This window comes from Blennius ocellaris (assembly GCF_963422515.1).
Source record: "Blennius ocellaris genome assembly, chromosome: 10".
Lineage (NCBI taxonomy): Eukaryota > Metazoa > Chordata > Actinopteri > Blenniiformes > Blenniidae > Blennius > Blennius ocellaris.
The window spans coordinates 3,014,648-3,030,966 of record NC_137659.1 but is presented as its reverse complement, the minus strand read 5'-3'; the positions used below and the strand labels follow the sequence as shown (position 1 = coordinate 3,030,966).

At 43.6% G+C, this 16,319-nt stretch overlaps 1 protein-coding gene across 1 annotated transcript in view; it reads left to right on the top strand.

The window, feature by feature from the left end:
- Positions 1–16,319, top strand: part of cdh2 (cadherin 2, type 1, N-cadherin (neuronal)) — an 85,314-nt gene that overhangs the window by 47,679 nt on the left and 21,316 nt on the right. The window contains exons 3-7 of the mRNA XM_080503173.1: positions 5,260–5,471; positions 10,924–11,091; positions 12,244–12,399; positions 13,781–13,925; positions 14,578–14,750. Of these exons, the coding sequence (XP_080359299.1) occupies positions 5,260–5,471; positions 10,924–11,091; positions 12,244–12,399; positions 13,781–13,925; positions 14,578–14,750 (854 nt within the window). The remainder of the gene's footprint in view (positions 1–5,259; positions 5,472–10,923; positions 11,092–12,243; positions 12,400–13,780; positions 13,926–14,577; positions 14,751–16,319) is intronic.

Sequence of the window (16,319 nt, the reverse complement as noted above, 5' to 3'; positions counted from 1 at the left end):
GAAAGATGAAAAGGAACAAACAATGGGGGAGAAGGGATGAGCTTGAGAATGAAGGAAACTGAAAAGAGTGGTATAAACAAGGGAACATAAGAACAAGATGGGAGACTAAGATGGGAAGAAAAGAAAGAGAAAAAAAAAGACTGCTGGTGATATAACGATGAAAGGATTACAGGAAGGAAGGCTGGATTGTAGCGCGCGATCACCGGAGGGACCTGAAGGTGACTTCAGAAACACCTCCATGGAGTATTTGTCGGGCGTCGGTGACCTCACTCCCCACAAATGAATGACGGTGCGGGGATGAGCTCACATGAGAGGTTTCAGTCTTGTCACATTTACGGCACATTAGAGGGACTCGCAGTCTGCTCACTAAGCAGCCGGCGTGTTTGGCAAGGCAGGGCATAAAAGATGAGAGCGTGGAACATTTTCCGTCTTGCCCCGGCGGAGTCGCCGGGTCCACGCTCCAAATTAAATGCATCTCCCTTGCTCTCGCTTCCCAGCCCTCCGTGTCTGTCCGAGTTTGAGAAATCACGTGACCCCGGCAGACAATAGAGAGGCACTCTTGCACTGTGGAGAGGTTCGTCAGGGGGTTTTTTGTGTTGTCGGGAACGGGAGAGGGAGGGGGGGAGTGGTGGGGCATCTGAGCTGTGAATGGGATCATTGAATCGGAGGTAATTTTGGGCCCCGGTGCAGGGCATTACTCCGACAGGCCATTCTGCTGACATGCCTCTCTTTTTTTTTTTTTTAACCCCCAACCCCCAGTGCTGCATCGGCATTTCTGTCCAATTCAAGCCTTTATTGTTCAGCCTATGACGACATGTGTGACAGGGCGTGGCAGCCAGGCTCCCTTCTTTTCTTTTCTTTTTTTGGCTTTTTTCTTTTTTTAAAACCTCTCTACCTCGGGGAGCTCATACATCTAGATATGGATAAGTCGTAGCAGTGCAGCGCTACACATTTCTTTGGTTTTATAAGCCACCAGAGCCTGTCTGATAAATGAATAGACACATGCAGGACATTCCCATTCATTATCATTGGGAACGGCTGTGCCTGCTGGGAGTTTGTGTAGCGATTGCTGCGGGGCCCGGCGGCTGCGGGGCCTCTCAGCGGAGCCCTGACGGCCACAATTCAGAACGACGTTAAAGAGCTGAGGCTCACAACAATGAGGGGCTTAAATGGCTCGCACGGCGAGTGTTATAAACTGTAATAATGCCGCTGTTATTCAAAGTTAGGGGATTACAGTTACTAGTTACTTTCTGTTCCAAAACTAAACTTCTAGAACGACCATAAAGCTAACTGCCATTTAAAGCTGCTAATGCTAATCGTGTATTAATCACTGTGGCATTTGTGATGTTTGATGTTTCTGTTACAAGGACTGAGTTGGTTCGTGATTTATGAGGAAGATTTGCATCCTTTTTTAAACAGGAGGTTATTAACTAGTAACAGAGACGCTCTTTTCTGGAAATATGAGCTTCTGCTATTGCGAAGTACAGGCCGGACAGAGAAAATAACAAATCTGTTTCTTACATAGGTAAATAGGTTTGGGTAATACTAATGCTTACGGTTTAATCTTCCAATTCCTTGCGATAACTTTCACACTTGTTTCTGCCTCATGTTACTTCATACCGCAGTGTTTACGACCCATATTGATACCCGCAAGATGAACAAAAGTTGGAAATGAAGAAGCCACGGAGGCGAATCCATAATTCGACTAAGCGAGGGACCGTTGAATCATCTGAAATTGGAGGAACGGAGCTACTTGATAGCTGCTAATAAATAAATAGTGGACGGAAACTATCAGTCCAGATGGGCTTGTGTTCTTTATTAATTGTTTTCTTTTTAAGGTCAGACAAGTCGATGTTACATTAACAGTGTCCTGTCGCGGCGTATTGACGGTATACTGACCGTACAACGTGAGGCGGGGGGGGGGGGGGGGGGGGTGGAAACTGGCCACAACCGCAGAAGTGAGAGCCGCCAGACTGGAGAGGCAGACAAAATATCGAACAGTTAGTTTTAATAATTAATGGCCGCTAACCAAGCTTGTACCTGAATGCATCGTTTTTCTTTTAACTGCGGCTAATTTAAATCATTGATAATGAGGTTTACATTTTTTTTTGTGTGTTTTTTTTTTTGCCCCCCTTCAATCAATCTGCGGGGAAATTATTTCAAGAATTTTTCAGTCCTCAAACTTCTTAAACCAATGAATCAACATCTTATATGAGGCTTGGCCGAGTAGCTTCATGTCACTTTCCTAACTTCGAACCTTAAACGAGAGGAGAGGGACTGAGACTTCAACCGCCTCCGACGTGGCGAAGCTTCACTCTATGAACTGTCTTGTGCTTTTATTGTGAGTTCCTTTGACAGACCCTTGCTTTGTATTCTGCCTCCGTCTCGGGTATCTGCTGACTTGGGATGGCTGGTGATTGCCTGAAGGCTTTGAGTTTACAGGCACCTGGCTTTAAGGGTGAAACCTGCAGAGAGAAAAGGTCATCTGTCTGATGTCTGGTTCAAAGAGGGGGGAAAAAAAACTAATTGGTCAAGGATAATTGAACAGAGAAACCAGGAGGGAGACGAGCAGCATAAATTGCATTCAGGGATTGAAGACAGACGTTGTCCTCCTCGTTATTGGAACTGCTGGCTCTCGTGTTATGAGGAATCTGTGTGCTGTTGAAGCGTTTGGATGAATGTTGAAGTCTGTGGTGACGCGAACGACATCAGGTGAACATGAGAGAATTTTAGGTATGATATGCCATAAATATTCATCTTTACGCAGATGACATGACTGTCTATGTGTGTTGAGATTTGTTGTTCCAAATAAAATTGTTTTAGCAAGTTTATCTGTGATTTAACTTGCGACTTTCTGCACAGACAGAACCTTGAATACTTTAACATCATCTGTATAAGTGTTTGTATTTATCACAAATCATATTAAGGCAGTACTCAACCACTTTATCACATGCTAAGCGAGCATTGTTCTCGATCTATGTTCTCATTTTTCTTTGCTTTTTAGTTTCCACCAGTATTTGTTTTTTTGCTGTAAATTTTGTTTGTTTTTCTTTGGTGTTTCTGGCTACTTTTCCTAGATTTTTGTGCTTTCAACTTCTGTCTTGTGAATATCAATTATATAAAGCTTTAGTCATCAATAGATATTTTAAATAGTTCATCGTGCACTATATTTAAATTGATTGTGATTAATCATTTCATATATGAAATTTGAAACTGATATTGGATAAGTGATATATTTTGCAGCTGAATGTCATTTGAAATCTTACATCTGTGATACGTCTCCAAATGTCGCTGTCACAAAGTTGATCTACACTTTGTTGGGAATACAGAGTCAGAATTCTTCGTAAATCAGCGTCATCGGGGGGCATTGGAAGTCCAATTAAAACGATCAGTAACCAGAGGGTTAAAACGAAACTCGCGTTCTTCCTCTTAAAACCATGAAGCTGAAAACATCGGCAACAAAAGTGTGAAATCCACAGCTGTCATCACTGGGTAATTTGTTAGCGGTGGGGTGCTTGTGTGCTGTTGAGGGATCCCCCCCCCAATAAACCTCGTCGGCTGCATCTCCTCGCAAAGCCCAGAGGAACTCGATGATGCTCTGAGGACCACAGTGGGTCTCGGCGGAACCAGCACAAAGGAAGATTAGGCTCCCAGCTTCAAGGCTTTTTGCTAAGTAATTCCACATGTGCTTTAATAATTCAACAGAACCTTCACACAAGCGGGATACGGGAACGTTGTGATCTCGGTGGCCTGGAGGAATTTTTATCCCCCGCTTTATGCTTTTTTGTGTATAGAGAGGGTGGTGGTGGGGGGGGGGGGGATCTCCACTAAAGGATCGCACAATAAATGTGTTGAGGTCTGCGCGGAGGCTGTGCTGCACTGTACTGTCACTCACTTGTAACGGGAACCGATGTTGTAGCGCAGCCACCGGGGGCACCTGTGGGACCGGAGCCCCCGCCTCCCCACGAGCCACCTGTCGGGCCGCGCGCACGCTCGAGTTTCGGTGTGTTTTCCTCCGCCGCTTATGAAATAAACATCACGCTCGCTTACATCTGCCTCTCAAGCAGGCCTGGCGAAGGATCGCAGTCAGGGAGGCGTCTCCGTGTGTCATGGGGGACAAAGCGAGCATGCAATGGCCTGAGCTGGGTGAAGTCTGGGAATAGGATGGGACTTGTCCCGCGGAGTTGGACACTTTTCATCCCGCGTGTGCTCGGGACAGTTCCTCAAACGCAGCCGAGCGACCAAACAAGCCTCATTTACACCTCAGTTCTTAACGTGCCGCTTTGGGTTCCCGGTTTTGTCTTTAATACCCCTGAAGGGTAACTTCCCCCTCGTTTTTTTTTTTTGTTTTTTCCTCCTCCATCCCACCATCTTTCTCCTCCACTGCACCTGTTTTGAGCAATACCTTTGGGGCACAGCTTGATGTGAATAATGTATGAGCCAGAATCAGAAAACCTTTGTGGACCTTCTTCTCGGCTGCCTGTCTGCCTCCTGCTTTGTCTGTACCCCTTATTTTTTTATATATATATATACGTATATATATATATATCCATATAGGCAGTGAAGGACTTCAATTATGCAACACAAAGTTTGACTCTCAAAACAAGTCGCTACCTATTCCCATCAACTTTGTTGAGTTTGAAAACGATGGCCTCCGCTGGGGTACGGGTTCCAGGTCTTGTCCGGGTTGGACTTTCTTTGGGGAGTCTGTCGGTAAATGTGAGGTTAATTATGTTCGTGTGGATGTCTCTCCGTTTGTCCTTTCGAAGGACTTCTCTTTTGGCTAACGTTAACCTCACAGCTCGCGTGGGACCAAACGTGTGTTGCAGAGGCGGAGCTTTAAGAATTGAGCTTTGCAGTGTACAAGAGTAAAAGTGCTAATAGACAGGAAAGCTGGAAAGAAACAAACAGAAGTATATCCCTTTTTGTATTTTTTTTAAAAAGTTGACCTAGTGAGGCAACTTGTGTTGAAAATACTTTTAAATGGGGGGATGAAGATCTGTAAAACACTACATCCCCTTTTCTCCAAATCCAACACAATAGGAAATGTCCTATAATGTGTTTTCTGCCATAAGCACAATGATGATCATGTTATTATGGATTTATTACATTTAAACTGGCTAAAATTGTTACTTAATTGGCAGGTAATACATTATGGGCATTGGTAGAAGCCCCATAGTGATTTGCCCAATAAAGACTTGCGGGTTTCGTGTTTGAAGTTTGTTTGAAGCTAAACGTTTCCTTGTTTTTCTCCCTCAGTGCGGTTTCTCAGCTGCGGCCGAGGCGGCGAGCTTCTGTTCGAGTGCAGCAACCCGTCCGATTTCCGGATAGAAGCCGACGGCACCGCCTACGCCGCCAGGACCCTGCATGGCGCCGCGCTCCCGCCGTCGCCTCTGCTCGTCACGGCCCGTGACGCCGCCACTCTGCAGCAGTGGGTGACCCGAGTCATGCTGACATCCCCCGGCCAACAGGTGAGTTCACCTCCAAAACACCTGGCTGATGTTGCCACTGCCTCAGAAAAGGTGGAACGACCCCCTCCCCGCTCCTCCCTCGGATAACTCGTCACATTCGCAGATGACTCGCTCTTTAAACCACAGCAGGTGTTCTCTGAGACTGGATGGATGCTTGCTAATTAAAACTTAATGTGTCGATTTAGCAGGCGCACAAACATATACTCAACATGGTCAGTGGGTTGCGGGAGCAGATGCAGAATAGCTCGCCATAAAGCCGATCTCACCGACAAGTTATTGCCTTATCATCCAAAAACCGGGTGGAGGGGGGGGGGGCGGCGCGGCGCACCTCTGTCAGCGCTTCGGAAGATGGGAAGCATCTGCCCGAGCGGCTCGACCGCATGTGTTTCACAGTCGGCTGCAATTAGCCGGGATGGCCGCGCGCTCTTATGTCAACATCGGATCAGGATCAGAGGCAAGTGTAGAAATAAAGGGAGGAAAAAGCAGAGCATGTAATAACTGTCAGGATTTCAACCAGGAAATGAAAAGAAGCTCTGCAGGCTGCTGTTATTGCACAAATTTCAGCTTCCACTAAAGATTGGATTAAGTTATCCGGCTGAAGTCGATGTTATCTGCTGCGTTAAACTCACAAGGGTCTTTAACTCGGTTTCTAATAACAGTCATAATACCCTCACATATGGGGCACCTTAGAAAACAAGGTTCTCAAAGAGTTTTTACAAGAAAGAAGCAGGTATATTACACAAGCGACATGTGGTTTTAAACGACTTTAACAAAATATGCGAGGAGATAATAACCCGTTTTGGGGAAAGAAAATACTAACAATTCAGAAATATTTGTAAAAATGGGAGCAGAAATATAAAATAAAGGTCCAAAAAACTTAAATAGAAAAATAGAAAAGAATAAAATAAAGTGCTGTAGCATAAAAAGAAAATAATATTAATTAATAAAAAATATTCAAGTAAAATAACGTTAAAAAAATGTAGAAAAGCGGATGCAAATAAGCTAAAAAAAATATGAAGTGAGTGAAATTGACTAGAAATATTACATTGGAATTCAACAAAACATAACATATTTGTGTATGATTTTAATGATTGGAAAAAATATAAAATGCGTGTAAAATGGATAGAATATTAAACGTGAATCGAAAATACTGTAATACATGTTTAAATTGCAAAATAAAATGCAAACAAGTTAATAAAATATGGAACAAAAGCAGTGAAATATATATAGATAAGACTATTGAATGTTAATTAAAAAAAATGCCTGTAACGAATATGAACCAAGGGTAAAATGGTCAAAGTATTTTCTTAATGAAATAACATAATAAAAAAGTAGCAGAACAAGCAGACATTCTCAAAATTGAATGAATAATAAAGTACTTATGAAATCTTAAAAATATCAATACACAAGGTCATGAAATAACAAAGAGCCAAAAAAAAGAGCAAATGGGTTGCGATGGAATAAAATGTATAAAAAAAAACGGATCTTCTGCAAAGATGAAACTGAAATATTGAATAAAAAGAAATGCAATAAAACTTTTCCATGATTAAAGATGTTTTATTTTAGTGGTTTGTTTTCCCACCCACTTTTTCTGCGGGGTTAAAAGTTCAAAAGATGTTAGCATCTTGGCTAACCAGGTTTTCTAATAAAGCCAATCATCATTTGAACTCTCAAGAGGGAAAATCAGCAGCGTTTATTTTTGTTTGTTTTTTCTCCCCCCCCCAAACGTTAACTGTGACAGTTATGTGTGGTTAGCGTCGGCGCTGCAGGCGCAGTGGTCTGCCCACACCAAATTAAACTTAGTGGCGTTTCGAAAACACGCCGTTAGCCGCTGACAATCATTTACCATCGGGACTCCTGCAGGTATATGTGATTTTAATGATCCCATTCTTCAGTGTTGTCAGCCGGTCAAAGGTAAATAGAAGAAACAGTGCTGGTGTGTTTACAGAGCGCAGATAAGTTTGTATTTAAAGCCACAATCTCGCATTGGTCGGAACGCGAAGTTGTATTATCTGGAGCGGCGATCTGATCCGTTATCTGTTGCCCTAATTTGTCGCTAATGAAATCAGGGATTGACTTTCTCGTATCTTCCACGTTCATGAGGTCATGAGCGGTTATCTCCCCCCCCCCCCGAACAATTATTGTCATGAATCATCATGCATCTCTTAATCACATTGGCCATTAAATTTCTTCTTCTTTTTTTTAAACTATTGGTTCCGTGAATGCAGCAGGCGGCGGGAAACATTTTAATCAGTGACAAGAAAAACAATGTCCTCGTTAATGTGAACGCGTCCGTGCCCGCCATCTCCACCTCCGCCATCGAAGGGTACGGAGTGTGTCGCAGTCTGCCCAAAGAGATCCCGAAGCCACACACACACACACGTGCGCACACACACGCTCACCATCACTCAGGGTAAAGCTCTCCTGGACACGGACGCGGTGGGAAGATGGAGAGCGTGGAGTGGGTTCGGACCTCCAGCGCGCCACAGATAGATCCTCCAACCCCACCGCGTCATCCATCAGCCCCGACGCCGAGTCGCCGATAATTACCGCTCTGGCCGGGGCCCAGTTTTAATAGGGTAATAGATATTTCTGAAGCGTGCTCCTTCACTATCTGTCCCGCACGCCTCTCTGCATTTTCAAAGCAGAATAATCGGATTTCAAACATGATTAGTGGAAACTCTGCGACGGCTCCCCAGATGTTAGAGGAGACTGGGGGTGGGGGGGTGGGGGGGTGTTATGAGGTGAGAAACGGGTGATTAATTTTTAATGCGAGGCACCTCCCGTTATTTTGCACATCCAATGTGATGTCAACATTCACAGTATACCTGTCGCGGGAAGTAATTTTTTTTTTTTTTTCTCATGTGTTTGCATCTGATTGATGCCCCGTAGCTAATTGCTAAATCTCTGAATTAATTGCAATCAATTACACTTTAATCTCGTATGTAAAACTTGTGAATTTCTGACAAAAAAAAAAAAAGTAATTAGAATAAGTCGGCGAGCTGGTCACGTAATATCCTCCTCCAGTTATCTAATTGTTATTAGCCACATTTAAACTGCCTCACTCCTGTTATCCAGCTGGGTCGATCACAAAGCGAGACGTTACATTTCGGGTACACGTTTATCGAATTAGACGAGCTCCACGATGTTAGGTTAACGTGCAGTACAGTCGTCTTGTAACAATTAACCGTCATCTATCTATGGTCTTACAATACCAGTCAGCTGCTGATGCATTTGATCTTGCTTTCGTAGTTGGCTAACAGTTGTCGCTTGGATAGCTACTCCGATCAGTAGTTGGTAAAACTCGTAAGTAACCGATTTGTTAATCCGATTAACGGGGCTTTCACTTGCCCCTAATTTACACATGCTCTAATTCAGCTGTGTTTTTTTATTTATTTTTTTTGGGGGGGGGGGTTTTGTTTTGTGTCTGATTCTGCCGCAAGCACGATGACGGTCGACTCATCATCGCATTCGTATATATATTTCTTTCACAGTATCGCACGTTGACCTGAAACTTGTGACACATTCGGCGGCGGGCTCACAGGTTCAACTGACTTCGTGTACTTTTTTTTTTTTTGGGCAGTTCGCCCGTTTACCTTTCCCCGTAATCCAAAGTAATCTCGGATAACAGAAGGGACCGTACTTCCGAGGCACGCCACAGCTTTGTTCCAATCCCGGGCTATCATTTATTGACATTGGCGCAGTTTACATATTGTATTTTTTTTTCTGTTTCCCTTCCCGCCTTGTTTTGTTGAAGGTTATTTTAAGTTTCTCTGGCACTACTTCAGTCTCCTCGGTCTCTGGAGCTGCCGAGGCAATTTGAGCCATCTGTGTGTTTAGTGTCTGGCTTTCAGGTGCCATCCTCCTTTGTTTCAAACCTCATTCATTACAGCCGAGGGAGGATGGCAGATCCATTATGGGAGCCGCTCTATCTGTGTGGGCGCATTTTATCGGGACATAAGAAGAGGTCTGCCATTTCAACTCCAACCGGCGCCGGAGGTGTGCGTCTGCCGCCGCGGCGATACCGGGCGAGTCCGAAGGCTCATCATCACACGTAGCGCCGTGTTTGTGTTTCGAGCTACAAAGCCGAGGCGCAGTAGGACGGGGGCCGTTTCAGCAAACATGTACTGCAAAACTGGTATTGACTGATATTTGGAGAAGCTTGTGGAAAGTACCAGTGTTTTCTTTCACTGTGGCCTCCTTTGGTTTTTTTCGAGGATTGTTTATTGTCATACCGGTACATGTGACACATAATGGTACACAATTTCGTACTCCAGGCCCGGGCGACAACAAAACATAAAGAAGAAAATACAAGAGTAATGTGAAATAGAATGCAAAAATTGAGTGCTCCAGGTGAGGCACTCAACTTTATTTAAATTAAATTCAATAAATTATTAACCTGTCAGTGAGCATTACTCAGTGAGCATTACTCTGCCGACTCCCCCCTTTTTTTTTTTTGCTGTTAGATCAAAATGTAATTTAAAGTACAGTTTCTGCTTGTTTCAATGGTGATGCTAAGAAGTTACTTATAAGATGGTATTTAAGCACCAGTCATGCACAGTTACTCCTGTAAGTAAATGCTACCAGGTAAATATTTTTGATGCGTACATGCTATTAATAAGCATTGAAATCTCTCACAGTGACGACACTGTGACTATTTCAATTCAATTCAACTTTATTTATACAGCACCAGATACAACAGTTATTTCTTGGTGTTTTTAACAGAGAGAAACTCAACAGATCCAAATCGTATATATATATTTGACCTCTTACAAGCACATTTTATGCTGCGTTTTCTTTTATTTACCATTTTCAACTCTGCCCTGATCAAGTATGTGTTGTAATGCGCAATGAGCAACGGGGTATATGCACATCTGGCGGACAGGACGTGGTGCTCTGATTGGCTTAGTTGAAGTTCTACGATAACCACGGCTACGATTAAGAAAGATTTTGAGATGCATTTTGACCAAAAATACCCCAAATCTTAAGTTCCAGGTATTTATCTTCTTGAGCTGGAGGTTGATTTGTTTTTAAATATGGCGGGCCTTTTGGAAGTACTACCAAATGAGTAGAAGGACTTGTTAGGAGTGTCACAAAAATATCAACCAAGACGATGTTGTAACCATGATTCGAATAATCAAAACACAAATTTACTTGATGGTTCCTGGTTCTCGGGGAAAGTTTGTGTGTTTGGAAGGCAGCTATCGGTTGGTACGCACTCGTGTTTGGTGATTCTCAAAGTCATCGGGGGGGGGTTGAGGAGGACTGAATGTCAGCACTCGACTTCCTCCCCCCGGCCCGCGTAATAGTTGAAACATTTCATTCTTTGTTGCGTCGACCTAGAAGTCGTGCCTCGCCTTTTCGCGAAGCTGCGCCGCCGCCGGCGCGGCTAAAAATTGTACGTACCTCGCCTCGACTGCGTCTGACGATTGAACCGCTCTCCTTCCGCCAGGTCCAGGAAGCTCTCGTCCCTCCGGTCACGTCCGAGGATTTGGAGGAAATAACGTTTCCATCACGGAATGCGGACAGCCCACTGAAACGCATGAAGAGAGACTGGGTCATCCCCCCAATCAACGTCCCTGAGAACTCCCGAGGCCCGTTCCCACAGGAGCTCGTTCGGGTAACGTAACACACACACGCACACACACACGCTCACGCACACACACGTGCACACTCACACACGCTGTCGTCTCGACTTCAAAGTAAATGCTCTTTGCTTGATATGACAACCTTGCAGGTGCCCTCAGGTAGCACTCAAAGGGTCGTAGACATCAGCCTTCAACAAAACGCTTCATATTTACAGCACTTCGCTAAAGGTCACGGCTTTTCCTTCCCTCTCTATTATTTATCCTTTGTTTTGGGGGGGGGGGCAGTGTGCACCAGTCGAAAAAAAGGTATTATTGAGAAGCAAGGGAAAAAAGAAATCCCAAATACTCGTGGGCGTAATTGTTGATGGTATTGTACTTCCTTTTCTCATGACTCTAGGATAGATAATTCATTGGCTGCTGTTCTCCGGTCAGGGTCAGGTGCCGGAGGAAAGCAACAAGCCATCCGCAAGTTTTAAGTCCGGTACATGCCATATGTATGCTTTATTTTTTAATCCGGGATGTCACTGGGATTTAGTGTTTGATATCAGGAAGAGGAGAGGCTCTGGAAAAACGGATGGAGGTTGCAGGCACAGCGGCTCTCGGCTTACACAGCAAACCGGATAGACAGAATTTCAATATCACGTAGGCTCTCATTATAAGCTCGTGTTTACTCGGCCAGCAGCCTTATTTTTAGAATAATACTGTGATTGGTTTGTCAATAAGGAAGTGAATATACATGGAAATTATCGGGGGTTTTTTTTTCTTCCTTTTCTTTCCAGAAATGGTAGACATGCCGAGTTCGGCCTCTCAGATGTTGGATTTCCGTTTCTGTGGATATTATTAGATTTTGAGCTGAAGATGACCTCTGTGGTTGGACATGATCATGTCTGGCATCCGCGCTTATTATAATTATTATTATTATTATATTATAATTATGAATAGTCGCCTCATGTTTTGGCTCTCGTGTATTTTGATGTGCTAACTCTTTGGTGAGTCAAAAATGGCTTATGATCCCCCCCCCCCCCCCCCCCAAGTTATAAGTCAACATATAAACACATACATACAGGTCATTTTGGTGACGAGAGAGAGAAAAGGTGTACGAACAATCAGGCCGATGGAGACGAACGAATCAAGCCGTCGGTGATGTTTCAGTGCTGTCGCTAACGCGTTATTCCCACCAACAGATCCGATCGGACCACGACAAAAACCGCTCGCTGCGATACAGCGTGACGGGCCCCGGGGCCGACCAGCCTCCGACCGGCATCTTCATCATCGACCCGATCTCCGGGGAGCTCTCCGTCAACAAGCCGCTGGATCGAGAGCACATCTCCAACTTCCACGTGAGTCAAAATCAACAAAAAACCCAACCTCTCTTCCAATAATTTCACTGTGATTCAAAAATGTTTTGATTTCCTCCGGGGGGCTTCATCAGGAGACGCGCGGAGGGGAGGGGGGGTTGTCAGCAGACATGTGCTTCAGGGTCATGTGGAGCCGCAACAGCCTCCTCAGACTCAATAAAAACGGGGGTGGAGGGGGAGGGGGGGGGTCTCCTTGGAAGTCTGACTTATCCGTCTGAGAATTTCAAAGATTTTCAGTGTGCGTCAGATAAGTTGTGAACTTTCTTTCCCCCTCCAACAAGGGAAATTAAAAGAAAGCATCTCGGCACAAACCGGAGGGGCCAGTGAGGTGGTGCATTAAAACATATCACAACTTTGTGAAGTTTGGTGATAATTGATTTACTTGTATCTTTCAAATTCCCCGCATTTTTGCTTTGATCATGCAGGTGAACCACAGGAGAAAACCTTACTTATGCGGCCCAAGCTTTCATGTTCCGAAATCAGAGCTGCAGCAAACCCAAAATGAGGTGGTCCGTCTAAATCCCCGCAGACAAATCGGACTCGTTTTTTCAATCCCGGTTTTTATTGTCAGCTTTTTCTATTGAGTGTAAAGCCAGTTTTCACAGTTAAGATGTGCAATCTTCACCGGCTTTCAGCTGAATCGAGAGCGATGTGTCTGGGAGAAATTATTATTATTATTTTTTTTCATTTCTTATTTTTTTCGTGACAAATCCACTCACTGCATCACTGGTTGCTCAGAACGTTCGTCTCTTCATGAGACTTTTCGAACCTGTATTTTCTGCACTTGCTCAGAATTTCAGGAGTAACGAGAAAAATCCTAGAATTTTTAAGTCGAATGTAAAGAATGAAAATTTTTTTTTTTTAATGAAACGCTCTATCCAGCCAGTTCGGGGGTTCGTAAGGTTTATCACCTAAAAAGCTGTTTTTGTAACTTTCCGCAAATTAAAATTCCATCTGGAGCCACAAAACCTTAAAAATGAGGATAAATAGCTTATAAATTGAACTTTTTCTATATTTACTAGAAGTGAAGCTCATGTTGACATTTTAGTGCTTTGAGCAATTTCAGCGATTTTGTTTGACATTTCAATGGTTTTAGCCCCTTCTAGCTTTTTTTTTTTTTTTTTTTTACAGATTTATCATATGTAACTTTTCTTTTCTTTGTAATTCACACTATTTTAGCTGTTATAAATATTTTAGTTTCTTTTCGCCATTTAAGCTCTATTGTTTGTTCTTAGTTATAGCCTTTTAAACATTTAAGTGCTCTCAGCAGTTTATACAGTTTACCGGCGACGTGAAACCTCGCGTTGGTTTTTGTTCGTGCGGTTTATAAAACGCGGACTCACGTGTTTGTGTTTTCCTCCAGCTGCGAGCCCACGCCGTGGACCTGAACGGCAACCAGGTGGAAAATCCGATCGACATCGTGATCAATGTGATCGACATGAACGACAACAGGCCCGAGTTCACCCACCAGATCTGGAACGGCACCGTTCCGGAGGGTTCCAAGCCAGGTAAGAGTTTGTTTCTTTCTTCCAGCAAACCAAACGGCATCGATTCATCCTGACGAGTTTTCTGTGTCAAAGCCATTGGTCATTTTATGACTCTATATCGAGCGAGTGTTCGCGTTTAGTGACTTTATTGTCACGATCATTCACGAATAGTAGTTTTGGTTATTGCTGATTGAGGAGTGGACTATTAATACTGTGCACATAAAAATAAAGCACTTGGCAGTGATTTCTAACTTGCGCCCACTGCAGGTTGTATGATAAACTTAGAGGGCGAAAATTGGTTGAGAAAGGCTAATATTGCGAAAATGGCGAGAATGGCTGGAAATTTAAAAAAAGATCAAATGGCTCAAACAGCAAAGATAGTTCAAACTGATGAAACAGCCAAAATTCCTAAAGCTCTTAAAATGTCTAAAATGGGACTTAGCTAAAAGCATTTAATATTATGAAAATGAGCTAAAGTCTAACTAAGATGATAAAACCACCAGTTACCGCTAAAAGTAATGTTAATGTTGTAAATGATGCATTACACGATAAGATGGAAGTATCATAAAGGGTGACGCTAAGTTTTTACAAAAAATAATACTTTTTTTGAAAGACATAAATGGGACAAAAGTGTTTGGCAATGAGGGAATAAGTCTTTTAATCTGTCTCACAGGAACATTCGTAATGACGGTGACATCCGTGGACAAAGATGATCCCAAAACGGCGAACGGGATGCTCCGCTACAAGATCCTGTCCCAGAACCCCGAGAGCCCCACCTCCAACATGTTCACCATCAACAACAAGACCGGCGGCATCATCACCGTGGCGGCCGGCCTGGACCGCGAGGTATTCCATCGCTTTACGTTTGTCAGTCATACTTTTTCCTCTTGTGACTCATCAGCATGAAGGCGGGCTTAATAGAGTCAAAAGATGTTCTCATTAGCAAGGACATTCATTGTACGGGTGGTTTTTTTTTCAATCGCCTTTTACATCAACATATTCTCTGTTTACATAATTATTAAAAAAAAATTTCCCCCCTTTAATACCATGACAAAATGCAGCTAATATCCAGACTGTATGAGAAGTAATGAGCCGAAGTGAATTTTTGCTTATTACGAACTAAATGAGAAGTAGAAGTGGACTGTTTCACACTTATTTACTCGTACACGAAGGCGGCGTGCATCACCGAGCAGCTAAATGTTTCCCCTCCCTCATCCTTCTGCCTCTTTTCCCCCCACTTAAAAACTGCTTTTCCTTTCTTTCTTTCTCTAACCCAATGCTGCAACTTAATTGGAAGCTGCACGGTTGTTTGATAGGTGGGTGGGTGGGTGGGTGGGGGGGGGGGTGGGGTGAATAAAATAATAGATACAGCTGGAGCCAGTTGGCGCAAACCTAGTGAGGGCAATCTGGCCGAGGCGGCCGCTCAATCACATCCGCCCCGGAGCGGCCGTTTTTACGTCCGCCAGTTGCCACCGTGAAAGTAATTTGCCCTGCACTCATTACCTAGCAACTGGTCCGTCACCTGAGTGGTTTTTAATGTGAAAAGAGTCATTTGTTAGCGGCACGGTGGCGCTCACGGCGGAGGAGTGCGTGTAAACTCGCATCACCTCCGAGGGAATAAATGTGATATTATATATATATATATATAGATATATATATATACACACACGCACAACCGTTCATCTCCGTAATTAAAAAGCTAGCCAGGTAGGATTTGTTTGATTTTACTTTTGCACGTTGATAATGGAAAATGTGTTGCTACCTTATTAAAAAAGGGTTGTAAAGTCCAGTGCAGCCTGAGGATTCCTCTAATTCTTTATTTTTACAAGTGAAGTTGGAAGTTTTAGCATGAGCCAGCTGTCTTACAGGGGAAAAGTGTATTTTAGTATCGTCATTTGGTCTTGCAGTTAAACTTCTCCAAACTAAAGAATGTGTCTTCTATGGCTCAGGTTACGCACTGGTGCTAATGTTTTAGCTCTGAGCGATGAAGTGAAGATTTAGCATTTTGGATAAAAGATTCCCGATTGAAGCTGCAAGCAGCGACAGACAAGCCGTTGGGAATGTGGGCCACCGATAGTGTCAAAAATGTAAATGTATTGACACCACAAGGAAACGTGTCAAGTTTTGGGCAGATTGGAACACATCACTTCCTGTTTCGTGTCGGACTTCCTGTCATCCTGACGAGTTCTTCAAGCGCGCGGATCTTTACATCTATACATCGCAAATTTCAAGTTGTAGGGGGCGCTGTTGAGCCAGTTCAATACAATCTACTTTTCGCGTGCATATTTTCAGACTCTCTTTGCTGATTTGAATTTCCTACCGTTGAACTAGGTTTTAGCTCTGTCACTATCTGTATTCTGTTCTCGCCGGTAACATCACTGAAACAGCGCCCCCAAGTGAATTCATTGTTTACCC